The 13,710-nt window shown below is 50.9% G+C and overlaps 1 protein-coding gene across 10 annotated transcripts in view; it reads left to right on the top strand.

Annotated features, from left to right (window-relative positions):
• Positions 1–13,710, top strand: part of DYSF (dysferlin) — a 312,032-nt gene that overhangs the window by 121,855 nt on the left and 176,467 nt on the right. For all 10 annotated transcript variants that reach the window (XM_043512839.1, XM_043512838.1, XM_043512840.1 and 7 more), the window contains 3 exons: positions 543–720; positions 3,137–3,261; positions 7,618–7,724. In XM_043512839.1, coding sequence (XP_043368774.1) covers positions 543–720; positions 3,137–3,261; positions 7,618–7,724 — 410 coding nt within the window. The remainder of the gene's footprint in view (positions 1–542; positions 721–3,136; positions 3,262–7,617; positions 7,725–13,710) is intronic.

Genomic DNA, 13,710 nt, shown 5'->3' with positions numbered 1-13,710 from the left:
TGCAGCACAGTTTCTGCCCAGCTCCTTGGGCAGGGTCTCTCCCTGGTCTCCCTCTCAGGAGAGCTTTCTCCTGCTTGCACTTTTCCGCTGCTGACTCAGGGCCCCGCAGAACCGTCTTGCTCCCTGCGGTCTCTGGAGCTATCTGCCTCTTTGGGCTGCCTTTTACCCTGGGGTCACCTAATTCCTCTCAGGTGGGGCTAATCGTGCAGCCAGGGCTGGCTTAGCCCCAAGCTCTCCAGCCGGAGGGCCATGTGCAGCAGTGGGCTTCACTTACATCAGGAGATTTGTTGGGTGACTCTCCTTGCCCACTTCCTGGGTGAGGGGTGGAGTAGGGTCCAAACCCCTCATCCCTCCCTATCCCCTCCTGTCTCCCCCTTTGTGTGAGCAGAGAGGGGCAGCTCTCTTGCAGGCTGGCCTGTAGCTCTCCTCCCTGCCCCCTTCCACGCCATCCCGGGACCCGGCGCATGCGGGAGCGGGCGAGGCTTTGGCTGGGAGAGGCCAGGCCGCGGCTCCTCCCACGGGGCCGGCTGTGTGTGTTGCAGAAGTACCTGCGGCGGCGCAAGTATCGCCTCTTCGCCGCCTTCTACTCGGCCAGCATGCTGCAGGACGTCGACGCCGCCGTCCAGTTCGAAGTCAGCATCGGCAACTACGGCAACAAGTTCGACAACACGTGCCTGCCGCTGGCCTCCGCCACGCAGTACAGCGGGGCCGTCTTTGACGGTGAGGCGCGGGCACGGGGAAGGGGGCACGGCGTGGCCAACCAGGCCGAGCCCAAGGGGACCATGTGCCTGCAGCCCCCCAGAGGCAATGCCCCGATACGATGGGCAGAGGAAACCACCTGAATCCTGGCAGGTTTCCCGGCCTTCCTGCTCCCTGCCAGCCTGTCCCAGCGCCTCTGCGCTGCTGTACCGTGGGAACCAGGGTGGCCTGGCTCAGATGAAGGCCAGAGCCCTGACCCGTTACAGGCCCGGCTCCCCCTCTGACGCCGACTGACCTGAGATCATGGAGCTTGCTTATTTCTAATACACCCCCCCCCGTCTTCCACTATTTAGGGTTGCCAACTTTCTACTTGCACAAAACTGAACACCCTTTCCACACCCCCTGCCCTGCCCCTCTCAGAGGCCCCCCCCACCCCAACCCCCCTCCCCACCCTCACTCACTCGCTCATTTTCACCGGGCTGGCTCAGGGGATTGGGGGTGGGGTGAGGGCTCCGGATGGGGGGCGGGCTCTGGTGTAGGTCCAGGATGAGGGATTTGGGGCGCAGGAGGGGGCTCTGGGCTGGGGCTGAGGGGTTCAGAGTGCAGGAGGGGGCTCAGCTGGGGCAGGGGCTTGGGGTGCTGGGGGGGATGAAGGCTCTGTCTGGCTGTGCAGACTCTGGGGAGGGGCTGGGGATGAGGGGCTTGTGGTGTAGGAGGGTGCTCTGGGCTGGGACTGAGGGTTCGGATGAGCAGGAGGGGGATCAGGGCTGGGGGAGGGGACTGGGACGCAGGGGGTGGGGGAGGGTTTCAGCTGCGGGTGCGGGCTCTAGGGTGGGGCTGGGGATGAGGGGCTTGGGGTGCAGGAAGATGCTCCAGGCTGGGATCTAGGGGTTGGGAGGGCAGGAGGGGGATCAGGGTAGGGGATTGGGGCATGGGGGTGTGTGTGAAGGCTCTGGCTGGGGGTGTGGACTCTGGAGTGGGGCTGGGATTGAGGGGTTTGGAAGGCGGGAGTGGGATCAGGGCTGGGGCAGGTGGTTGGGACACAGGGTGTGTGTGAGGGCTCCAGCTGGGGGTGCACTCTGGAGTGGGCTGGGGATGAGGGGTTTGGGGTGCAGCAGGGGGCTCTGGTCTGGGGATCGAGGGGTTCGGAGGACCGGAGGGGGATCAGGACTGGGACAGGGGGTTGGGGCACAGAAGGGGGACGGGGTGCAGGCTCCGGGCGGCGCTTACCTCAAGCAGCTCCCGGAAGCAGCGGCATGTCCTCCCTCTGGCTCCTATGCGGAGGCATGGCCAGGAGGCTCTACACGCTGCTCCGTCCGCAGGTGCTGCCCCTGCAGCTCCCATTGGCCGCAGTTCCTTGCCAATGGCAGCTGCTGAGCTGGCGCTTGGGGTGGGAGCAGCTTGCGGAGCCCTCCTATGCATAGGAGTCAGAGAGAGGGGTGACATGCTGCTGCTTCCGGGAGCCTGCCTTAGCTCCACTGTGCCAGTGACTGGACTTTTAATGGTCCGATCAGCACCGCCACCATGGTCCCTTTTTGACTGGGCGTTCCAGTTGAAATCTGGCCACCTGGCCACCCTACCACTATTGGATGTTCCTTTTTTGGGATACCTTCAAAAGCCTGCACCCTTGAGTAAAATGTACCTCCCCCTTCCATCTCCTCTAGCTGTGCAGAACTCCTTGGGTGCTCAGGGCCATCCAGGATGCCACAGCCACTTTTGCAATGTTTAGGGTTGCTGTCCCGGCCATATTCCATCTTGGGCAATTGCATTCTACCTGCCTAAAATTTCCTCCCATTGTTGTTTTAGTTGGCTGTGGTATGCCTCTTCACTCCCAAGCCGAAACTGTTGAGTGGTGTTGCAGGGGACTCAGCTGCCCCCAGTTGCACCCCAGCAGTGGCTGCATTGCTGTGGTGGGTGGAGTGATTTCGGTGCATGTAGGATATGTGAAGGGTTCGGGGGTATAAATGGTGTGACAGATGTGTAAGCAGTTACTGTGATTGCAATGAACTGATTGTGTGTGTGTGTGTGTGGGTGTGTACACTGCTGCCCTCCTCTGCAGGAAATCAGAACTGTTCAAGTATGAGTCATAGGCCCAATAATGACACATAATGGAGACTCCCCTTTAGATGCCAGGGCCTGCGCTTTTGGAGCAGAACTTTTTTCTGATCTCAGGAGGTCCCAGCTGGCCCCAGCATAGTGGCACCTACATAGCTGTGGGTTTCTTACAACAGTTCAAGTTGCACTCGACATCTTGTTTCATACCAAGGCTGATTGGATTATAATTCATCTCAATGCTTCACGCACGGAGGGAACCAGGGCTAAAACATTTGCCCTTCAGGTCAAAGAGCACAATGCACCAGGCCTCTGTCTATGGGCCAGTCAGTCGCAGGTGTCATCCCGCACACAGAGCCAGATACGAATGTGTTCTGTCCCTCAGGTTGCCAGTATTACTACCTCCCGTGGGGCAATGTGAAGCCTGTGGTGGTGCTGTCGTCCTACTGGGAGGATATCAGCCACAGAACGGACGTGCAGAACCTCCTCCAATGCATGGCAGACAGGCTGGTGAGTGGAGCGTTGCCTTTGCATCTCCGTGGGAGAGCCGAGGACTGTCAGGTCTGCTGGCGTTTGTGCTGAGCCTTATCATGTACCCAAGGAGGAATCTGTATTGAGTTAATTAGTGACTCTGAGGGCATGGTATTGCAGTGGGCGGCATCTTTCAGACATAGAAAACCAAGTTCCTCAAAACTTGGGATCACTAAAGCTGCTGGGAAATGAATAGGGGAGTTAATGACAGTGTCTAGGAGGCCAAATAATTATCATAATTACATGCAGCCTCTCTAAGTCCCCATTTAGCCAATAGCATCCTTCACATCCGGGCTTTAAACAGTTTTGCGGCACTGTTGTTAAAACAGCCTCAGTGTTCCTCCCCAGAGGAGGCTGCACTCAGACAGGTGGCCGGTTTGGTAAATGGTGATCTCCAGGAATACAGGGTGTGATAGTGGGTGTGAGGATCTAAGAATGGCAGAAAACGTAGGAGGATTGACGGTGATCCACGCAGAAAGTGGCAGAAAAGGCGTCAGACAGATGTGGCTTTAATGTCACATCCAGGGGACTCTGACCTGAGAAGGAAGAGAGTGAGTCAGGGAGGGGCTCTCGCTTGCAAACATCTGGCATCGATAAATAGCCACATACGATGGCAAACAGGAAAGACACACTGAGGGGACACAGGAGGGAACACGTCTAAAAATAAGTGAGGTAACTGTACAGTCTGCAAAGGACTAACCGAAAAGGGCTGTTTGGAACCCCGGGAATCTGCTTGACTCGCTCCCAGGCTGGCGTGCTTTCCACGTCGTATTTTCCCGTAATTCGACCGTGCTTGAAAGGGAGCTGTGCTGCCAAGGCAGGAATGTTTGCGCTATTCAAAAATATGATGTTCCGTGCATCAACTGCAGTTCGCGCACATGCTGCGCTGAGCGACTGCAAATACCGCACCCCCCCACACGCTGCGCTGAGCGACTGCAAATACCGCACCCCCCCCCACACGCTGCGCTGAGCGACTGCAAATAACGCACCACACGCACACGCTGCGCTGAGCGACTGCAAATATCACACCAGATGCACATGCTGCAACTCAGCAATTGCAAATATTGCACCACATCTGCTACTGCGCTCAGCAACTGCAAATACTGCATCAGACGCACACGCTGTACTGAGCAACTGCAAATATCGCACCGCATTTGCTACTGTGCTCAGCGACTGCAAATATCACACCACACACACACGCTGCAATTCAGCCCCTGCTGCACCACAGGCGCAGACGCTGCGTTCAGCAGCAGCAAGTACTGCACTGCACATGCACACGCTGCACTCGGCAGCAGCAATTACTGCACCACACATACACATGCCGTGCTCAGCAACTACAAGTACCGCACCACCCCGCACCACACGCACGTCCATTCCACTCAACAACCCCCACTCAGCTGCACAAGCTACACACATGCACACTGCACTCAGCAAAATGTGCTGCACTGGGCATACACAGCACCTATGCTCACGCTGCATCACAGGGTCACAGCATGGTGCCCCAGTGCTTCATGAACCCATTGCACAACCTGGGGCCTGCAGCACTATGTACGCGCTGCCCACGGACTCCCTGTGTGACCTTGAGGAAGTCACATCGTCTATCCGGGCCCGGGCTCTCCCCCTCTGAAATTGCGCAATGGAACAATCAACTCTTTGGGATGGAGCCTCACTTTTAACATATACAGTGCTTAGCACAACAAGAGCCCTGATCTCAGTAGGGGCATCGAGGTGATTAGTGGGCCAGCCCAATATTCTCCTGTTTCTCAGATCCTGCTTATAACAACATACTTTTACATAACATGTCTAACTGCTTCTTAGGTTGGCCACAACATGTAACGTACAGAGAGTACTTTTGCAGCATAGATTCCTAGATTCAAAGGCCAGAAGGGACCATTGTGATCCTCTAGTCTGACCTCCTGCACAGGCCGGAGACCTGCCCTGAAATAATTCCCAGAGCAGATCTTTTAGAAAAACAGCCAGTCTTGATTTAAAAATTGTCAATGATGGAGAATCCACCAGTTTCAGAGTAGCAGCCGTGTTAGTCTGTATTCGCAAAAATAAAAGGAGTACTTGTGGCACCTTAGAGACTAACAAATTTCTTTGAGCATAAGCTTTCGTGAGTTGCAGCTCACTTCATCGGATGCATTCAGTGGAAAATACAGTGGGGAGATTTATATACATAGAGAACATGAAACAATGGGTGTTACCATACACACTGTGCGGAGAGTGATCACTTAAGGTGAGCTATTACCAGCATGGGGGGGGGCGTCTTTTGTAGTGATAATCAAGGAGGGTCATTTCCTTAATGCATCCGATGAAGTGAGCTGTAGCTCACGAAAGCTTATGCTCAAATAAATTTGTTAGTCTCTAAGGTGCCACAAGTACTCCTTTTCTCCTTACAGTGTGTATGGTAACACCCATTGTTTCATGCTCTCTATGTATATAAATCTCCACACTGTATTTTCCACTAAATGCATTTGATGAAGTGAGCTGTAGCTCTCGAAAGCTTATGCTCAAAGAAATTTGTTAGTCTCTAAGGTGCCAGAAGTACTCCTTTTCTTTTTGGAGAATCCACCATGACCCTTGGTACATTGTTCCAATGGATAATTACACTCCCCATTAAAAACATATGCCTTATTTCAAGTCTGAAACCTTCCCTCCGCCCCCATCTACATTGACAGAAGGGTTTGAACCCAGAACTTTCTTGTGCTAAACGTTCTGTTTGTAGATCATCCTTTCATGGTTGGAATGGCATAATATGACCCCTGTGTGTGTGAAATTTAAAGTAGGCCTTAAAGTAGCCTCCAGGCCTGCCGCTCAGGAAATGCTCCAATAATGAAGTACAATAACTCCTCACTTAAAGTCATCCCGATTAATGTTGTTTCATTATTACGTTGCTGATCCATTAGGGAACATGCTCGTTTAAGTTGCCCAGTGAACCCTTATAACGTTGTTTGGCAGCCACCTGCTTTGTCCACTGCTTGCAGGAAGAGCAGCCTGGTGGAGCTAGCTGTGGGGGGTCTTGGAGTCAGGGTGGGCTGGCAGCCCCCCATCAGCTCCCCGCTCCCCTAAGTTCCCTATGTGGCGGCAGTTCAGCTTTCCCTCCCCCCACTGCCGTGTGCTGCTCCTGCCCTCTGCCCTGGAGCTGCTCCCGGGAGCCTCCTGCTTGCGGTGCAGAAATGACGCTAATGGACGCAGAAATGGGCTAATGTCAGGGTGTCGCCCCCCACCTGCTCCTGCCCCCCACTTACACCATCTCCATAGAGCGGTGTGGGGACGGGGGATGGACTGGACAGGGCTCAGGACGGAGGGAGCTTGCTGGCAGCAGCTGCTGTCTCAACTTGCTGATTTACTTAAAAAAGGCAATGTACTTAGAGTGGTGTCAGCGTACTTAAAGGGGCAATGCACATCTCTCTTTCTCTCTCACACACACACAGGGTGTGTCTCTCTGTCTCTGTCTGCCATGCTGTCTCCCCTCCCTCCATTTGTGCTGCCTTGTAGAGTGTGAGGCTACATTAACAACAATGTGTTAACCCTTGCGGGCTCAGCCGAGTGCTAGTTCATCATTTAGTTGTAAGGCATTCCCTGGGAAATATCCCACCCTCTTCCACCCTCTGACTTTACCACCTCAACCAAGCTTTCCAATCATCATTGCTGTGTACAGTATTAAATTGTTTGTTTAAAACTTATATTGTGTATATGTGTTTGTATATCTATAAAATATAGTCTTTTGTCTGGCGAAAAAAATTTTTCTGGAACCCAACCCTCCCATTTACATTCATTCTTATGGGGAAATTGGATTTGCTTAACATTGTTTCGCTTAAAGTCGCATTTTTCAGGAACATAACTACAATGTTAAGCGAGGAGTTACTGTAGGATGAAAGTTTGAAGGGCCTTCGTTAAAAATCTGTTTGTTTTTAGGAAGACATCCCCCAGATTGAAAAAAGACAAAGCCATCTGTAGGGCACCAATGTTTCTCTCTTGCTCTCTGTCTTCCCCAGCTGGGGTCTCCAGCAGGAATGGAACCCTGGTGCTTCAAGACAAAGAACACAAGCTAAAAGAGTAGCTCCGTTAACTGCCAGTGGTAGTAGGCTCTAATCCTTGGTGTGGACGAGCAACTAGAGGGGGGTGTGACACACAGATTCACAAGCACACACAGGAGGCTATGAAAATTGGGGCCTCCCATTGGCTGCAGGATGGGAGGCCCTAGGGCTATGTTGGGCCTTCAAATGACATTGCACTTTTGTGCAGCGCTGGTCTGTAGGGTGCGGGTGACGGGAAGGCTGGGAGGTGCTATAATCAGTGCATGAGTTCTCTGCTCTGTGTGTTGTGTAGGAAGCAGGCTTGGAGCTGGTCCACCTTGCGCTAAAGGCCAAGTGCTCATCAAATGACTTGGATTCATTGGTTGCCCAGTTGATTGATGACATCATCGCAGACTGCAGGTATTTCTGCCAAATTCAACTGTGAGCCTTTTCATGCGCTTATTACAAGAACATTTATTTATGTTGGAAGGGGCCTTGTGCTGAAAAATCCTGGTCATTTGCTAATGTTTACTTCAAAGGTTGTTGAGCCAAGGCACGGAGTTGAAAAGGTGACATTTAAAGCAGATCATAAATTTCCACTCTTTATGCAAGGGCTGCAACCCAGCATACCTGAATAAGAGTCATTGTAGCGCAGCTTGAGCCATTGCAATAGATACGCTTCCAGCTGGAATCTAGGTCTAGAAAAAAAGAACCGCCTAGAATTTACATTTGCAGATACTGTGCAGTAGGAATGAACTTTTATGAAGCAGTGACTTCTTCTCTGGATGTATTGTGTGTGAGAGAGAGATTCTTGACTCACAGGAACATGGGAACAGCCAGACTGGATCTGACAAGTATCCCTCTAGCCCAGTATCCTTCCTTCGACAGGGGACAACACTAGGTGCTTCAGAGGAAGGTGTAAGGACCCCATCACTAGGCAGATATGGGAGAATCATAGAATCATAGAATATCAGGGTTGGAAAGGACCTCAGGAGGTCATCTAGTCCAACCCCTTGCTCAAAGCAGGACCTAATCCCCAACTAAATCATCCCAGCCGGGGTTTTGTCAAGCCTGACCTTAAAAACCTCTAAAGAAGGAGATTCCACCACCTCCCTAGGTAACCCATTCCAGTGCTTCACCACCCTCCGAGTGAAAAACTTTTTCCTAATATCCAACCTAAACCTCCCCCACTGGGTGAATCTGCCACCCTCAAGGTCTTGTCTTGATCTCTAATAATAGGAGATGGGTTTAAAGCCCTGAAAAAGGTTTCTCTCCCTTTCAGTACTCTTTTTTTAAGCATTATGTATTATAATCTTGGATATTCTTATTATCCATATGAACATCTAATCCCTCTTTGACTCTTCCTAAATTCTCAAGAACATCCTGTAGCAAGGAGTTCCACAGGTTAATTTACAGCTGGAATGAAAAAGTAATCTATATTTTTTACAGAATTCTGCCAGGGGAGGATACACTTAGTTTCCAGCCCCTTAACTCTGTCCTGTTTCAGGTGACACCAAATCTTACACGCTGTTATGCTATCAATAAAAATAGGTCAAGATTGTCTCAAATAAGGGCCCAGAGTTTGGCTCCTTACTCTGTATTTAGGTGCCTAAATAAGTGCTAAGCACCCAAAAGCCCCCATTGACTCTGGTGGGGGATGCTGGTGCTTCATATATTTGAAAATGAGGACACTTCATGTAGATGGAGGAGTCTAACTGTAGGTTCCTACTTTTGAAAATCTTGGTCTTTCTATACTTTTTCAAGGACAAAGTTGAAATATTGCCAGAGGAAGTGCCATTAATGGAATCACCTTGTCCCAGAGGTGCTGGCTCTTCCCTTGGCAGTGGTCACAAAAAAGAGGTTTTTGTTTAAGTGAGTAAAGAAAATGAATAAATTTTTCCAGTCCCTTATTGTCCTTCTGCATAGCTCACAGAGCCCAAGTTGAATATTAACAGCACGTCACTGCACGGTCAGTTTCTGGTTCCCTGGCACTTTCAGGCTGTTTCATTACTGATGCTACAGCCAAGCAAAAAACTGGCATTCTATCCCCAGATCTTCCACTGACTTGCTGTGGGACCTTGGGCAACACACTCTGTGCATCTCTTTCACCCTTTCTCTGTCTTGTCTCTTCAGACCGTAAGCTCTTTGGATCAGGAACTGTCTCTGTGTTTGTACAGCACCTAGCACAATGGGGCTGGGACCTCATTTAGGCTTGGAGATGCTACTGAAATATAAATAATAATGGAAAGATATCAATTCACATTCTGTTTTTAAACAGAGACTGAAACTGGGGCCTAAGCGGCCCTTAATCTCCCCATCAAAGGGAGGGAATCCAACGTTATGCACGCATTTGAAAAACCCTAACCTTTCCCATTGAAGCATGTGATTTATATCATAATCAGGAAAGGCAAAGAATCCAATATGTTTTCCCTTAACAATGTGTCCTAGGTCCTGTGATGTGGACCTATTGCAGGTAGGCACCACTCGCAGAAAGGTCTGTTGGAAGAGCATTGTTGCAATATGAATGTCTGGCACAAACTTTTGTTGAATTTTATTTTTCAATATGATTTGACTCTCTGTCTAGGTTTTTCCGTGGCCCACGTCACCATGATATCTTGGGGCCGTGGGGTCTGAAACTGGAGTTCCCAGGCTTTATCACCATATCTCAATTCACCTCCCCTCATATCGTCCCAACTCCAGCAATTGCTCGCAGGGAAATCTTTAATATGGTTTTAGTTGTTGAGTAGGGTGTGATGATAAGCCTTTGCCAAAGGGAATTGTTAACAGCTTGTGGCCTATTCTGAAGAAGGTGGCAGCTATTAAACAACCACTGCTGCTTTTCATAAAGCTTTCTCAGTTTAAAATACCCAGCGGTACAGAAATAGTCACTCTTCATATTGAAAAGTGTTGGAGAAAGGCGCCAATTGACAGCTCTGGAAGGTGATGCCTCCCAGTGACTGAACAGCTACAGCCCTGCTCCACTCACGTATCAATCCTCCACTCAGAAGCACCATTCCTAGGGAGAAAAGGGGAGTTTGGCCTCTGTGTCTATCTCCAGCCTTCGTTGAGACAAACGTGTTCAGTTGCAGATGCTAGTTCACTGGGAAAAGGACCAAGACCCATTAACTCATTCTACACAGGACTCACCCCCGCGATGCCATTGACTCACTCTACCAACCTATGTTGGATTTGAACCAGTAACCTAATGGCAAAAGACAGCATGGAGCCTATTAATGGGCCTTTGAGCCACCTGGTCCTCACTGCTCTTTGCTAAGATGCACGTAGGTCACTAGCAAAGGTGTTTGGAAGCCTATGGCATTCACTCACATCCTGTGGGGTTTGTTCACTGGCCAATAGCTTGTTCTTTCAGGGGCAGGCGATGGAATGGAATAACATGCTCCGCGTGTGGCATGCAGATGAGCCAAGTCTGCTGCTCAGGAAATGCTCCATAAACCAACGATGATGGCAGCTTTAAGGATGCTCTTTTCAAAACCTATTTATTTGATTTTTAAGCCTCACCAGGGAGATGTTCACCCCTGCTCCACCCGCCCCCGTCCAGCTCCTTGGAAAAGGTCAGAGCTATTGTAAGGGCTGTAAATATTCCATTGCTCCTGTGTGTGCCATACGTGACCCGAGGATAATCCCAGGATTTAGGTTTTCCAGAGATGCTGCTCCCTCCAAAACAAATTCAATTAAACGTGGAAAAAAATGTTGCTGGGGGAGCTGCCAAGCCAGTGGTTCGTTCTGGCTCTGTTTCCTCCTCTGTGCTAAGCTCCTGTGGTAAATTGCTTCTGCATAGCTGAGAGAAACTGGCCTAAATAAATCAGCGAGGAGCGCTAGCACATGTTCTGAAAAGAAAGCAGAATTTGCTAAATTAATTAGGATAATATCCAAATAGATGGGCTTGCCGATACCAACCACGTATGCCTTCTGGGGAGTCTTGTGAATTGCAGCAATGTCTGCCAGGAGGCCTAACCCAAGAGGGACTGGTTAGGCTCCAAAATTGGACCACTGAGTTGCTTGTTTCATTAGAAATCTGACTGAGCCAGTCATCGGAGAGTTGAACACTCTTTGGGATCCTTTTCAATTTAAGGCCAGAAGGACCCATTACGATCATCTAGTTTGACCTTCTGTGCAGCACAGGCTGGAGAATCTTGTCCAATAATTTTGGCTTCAAGCCCATAGCTTCTGTTTGAGCTAGAGCATATCTTTTAAAGAGACATCTAGTTTTGATTTAAAGACTCCAAGTGGTGAAGAATCCATCACTTCCCTAGGTAAGTTGTTGTGATGGTTAATTACCTTCACTGTTCACAATGAGCACCTTATTTCTAGTCTGAATGTGTCTAGCTTCACCTTCCAGCCACTGGATCTCATTCTGCCTTTTGCAGCTAGAATATAGAGCCATCTGCTATCAGAAATCTCTTCTACATATAAGTACTTGGAGACTGCAATAACATGATCAAGTCACCTGTTGACCTTCTCTTGGATAATAGTCTATCACAGTGAGGCATGTTTTCAAGACCTCTATAGCAGTTGATATTGACTCTAGCCATTCTTGGGGTAACAGGAGGGGTAACAGGAAAGGTATCATTGCCTGGAAAGGAGTGGTGTTCTTGCTACTTCATTTTAAACTCCAGGAGGTACCTAAGTATACTGGAGGGAGACGCTTTAGAAATGTAGATATTTATCCTTGTAAATACAAGTTGTTATTTATATTGTGGTAGAACCTAGAAATCCCGATCATGGATCAGGGCCCCTTGTTCTAGGTGCTGTACAAACACAGAACAAGAAGAGGTTTCTTGTCCCAAGAAACTGACAGTCCCAGTATAAATACATTATAGATTCCAAGGCCAAAAGGAACTAATGTGATCATCGTCTCTGACATCCAGTATAACAGAGTCTAGGACTTCCCTGAATTGATAACTGAATCTCTGTATAATAAAAAGGTAAAGACCTGTATCTATGCCATGCCAAGAGTCCTCAACCATTCTGCTAACAGAGGTATCTCAACCAACCACCACACTGACATTATACCTAATCTGCAGGCCCCAGTTTCGGCGGTTCTAAGGAGTCAGGGCGATGAAGGGGACTGCTCAGAGTGGGGATTACTTAGTCCAGCTGCCACAGTTCTTCAAAGGTTAATTCATAACCTGTACAACCCAACACAAAGTTGCCAGCTCAACCCACCCATAACCCCCTATTCACAAATCAATACAACCAGCACACACAATAACAACACACACTCACGGCCTCGTACAGCAATGCTTACACCACAATGGCTCCTCCAGAACCTTCCCCTGCCACCTCCCTAACTGTCAGCCTGTGTCCCTTTAAAAATAATGCCCTATTCCTCTAGAACCTTCCCCCGCCACCTCCCTAATTGCCAGCCTGTGCCCCCATAGAGAGAGCGCCCCGCTCCTCCAGAACCTTCCCCCCACCTCTCTAACTGCACCCCCACACAGACAGCGTCCCACTCTTCCAGAACCTCCCCCCTCCTCCCTAACTGCCAGCCTGTGCCCCCATACAGAGAGCGCCCCGCTTCTCTAGAACCTTCCCCTGCCACCTCCCTAATTGCCAGCCTGTGCCCCCATACAGAGAGCGCCCCGCTTCTCTAGAACCTTCCCCCCACCCCTCTGTCTGCCAGCCTGTGCCCCCATACAGAGAGCGCCCCGCTCCTCTAGAACCTTCCCCCAGTACCTCCCTGACTGCCAGCCTGTGCCCCCATAGAGACAGCGCCCCGCTCCTCCCGAACTTCCCCCGCCAACCCCCTAACTGCCAGCCTGTGCCCAAATACAGACAGCACCCCGCTCTTCCCGAACCTTCCCCCACCACCTCCCTAACTGCCAGCCTGTACCCCCATAGAGACAGTGCCCCGCTCCTCAAGAACCTTCCTCCGCCACCCCCTAACTGCCAGCCTGTGACCCCAGACACACAGCGCCCCGCTCCTCCAGAACCTCCCCCCACCTCCCTAACTGCCAGCCTGTGCCCCCATAGAGACAGCGCCCCACTGTTCCCAAACCTTTCGCCAGTACCTCCCTAACTGCCAGCCTGTGCCCCCAGACAAAAAGCGCCCCGCTCCTCCAGAACCTTCCCCCACCCCTCTAACTGCCAGCCTGTACCCCCATACAGACAGCGCCCCACTCTTCCAGAACCTCCCTCCCACTTCCCTAACTGCCAGCCTGTGCCCCCAGACAAAAAGCGCCCCGCTCCTCCAGAACCTTCCCCCACCCCTCTAACTGCCGGCCTGTACCCCCATACAGACAGCGCCCCACTCTTCCAGAACCTCCCTCCCACTTCCCTAACTGCCAGCCTGTGCCCGAATACAGACAGCGCCCCACTCTTCCTGAACCTTCCCCCGCCACTTCCCTAACTGCCAGCCTGTGCCCCGATACAGACAGCACCCCGC

This window comes from Dermochelys coriacea, chromosome 4 (genome assembly GCF_009764565.3).
Source record: "Dermochelys coriacea isolate rDerCor1 chromosome 4, rDerCor1.pri.v4, whole genome shotgun sequence".
NCBI lineage: Eukaryota > Metazoa > Chordata > Testudines > Dermochelyidae > Dermochelys > Dermochelys coriacea.
The sequence above is the reverse complement of the archived record's forward strand: the minus strand, read 5'-3'. Positions and strand labels throughout refer to the sequence as shown.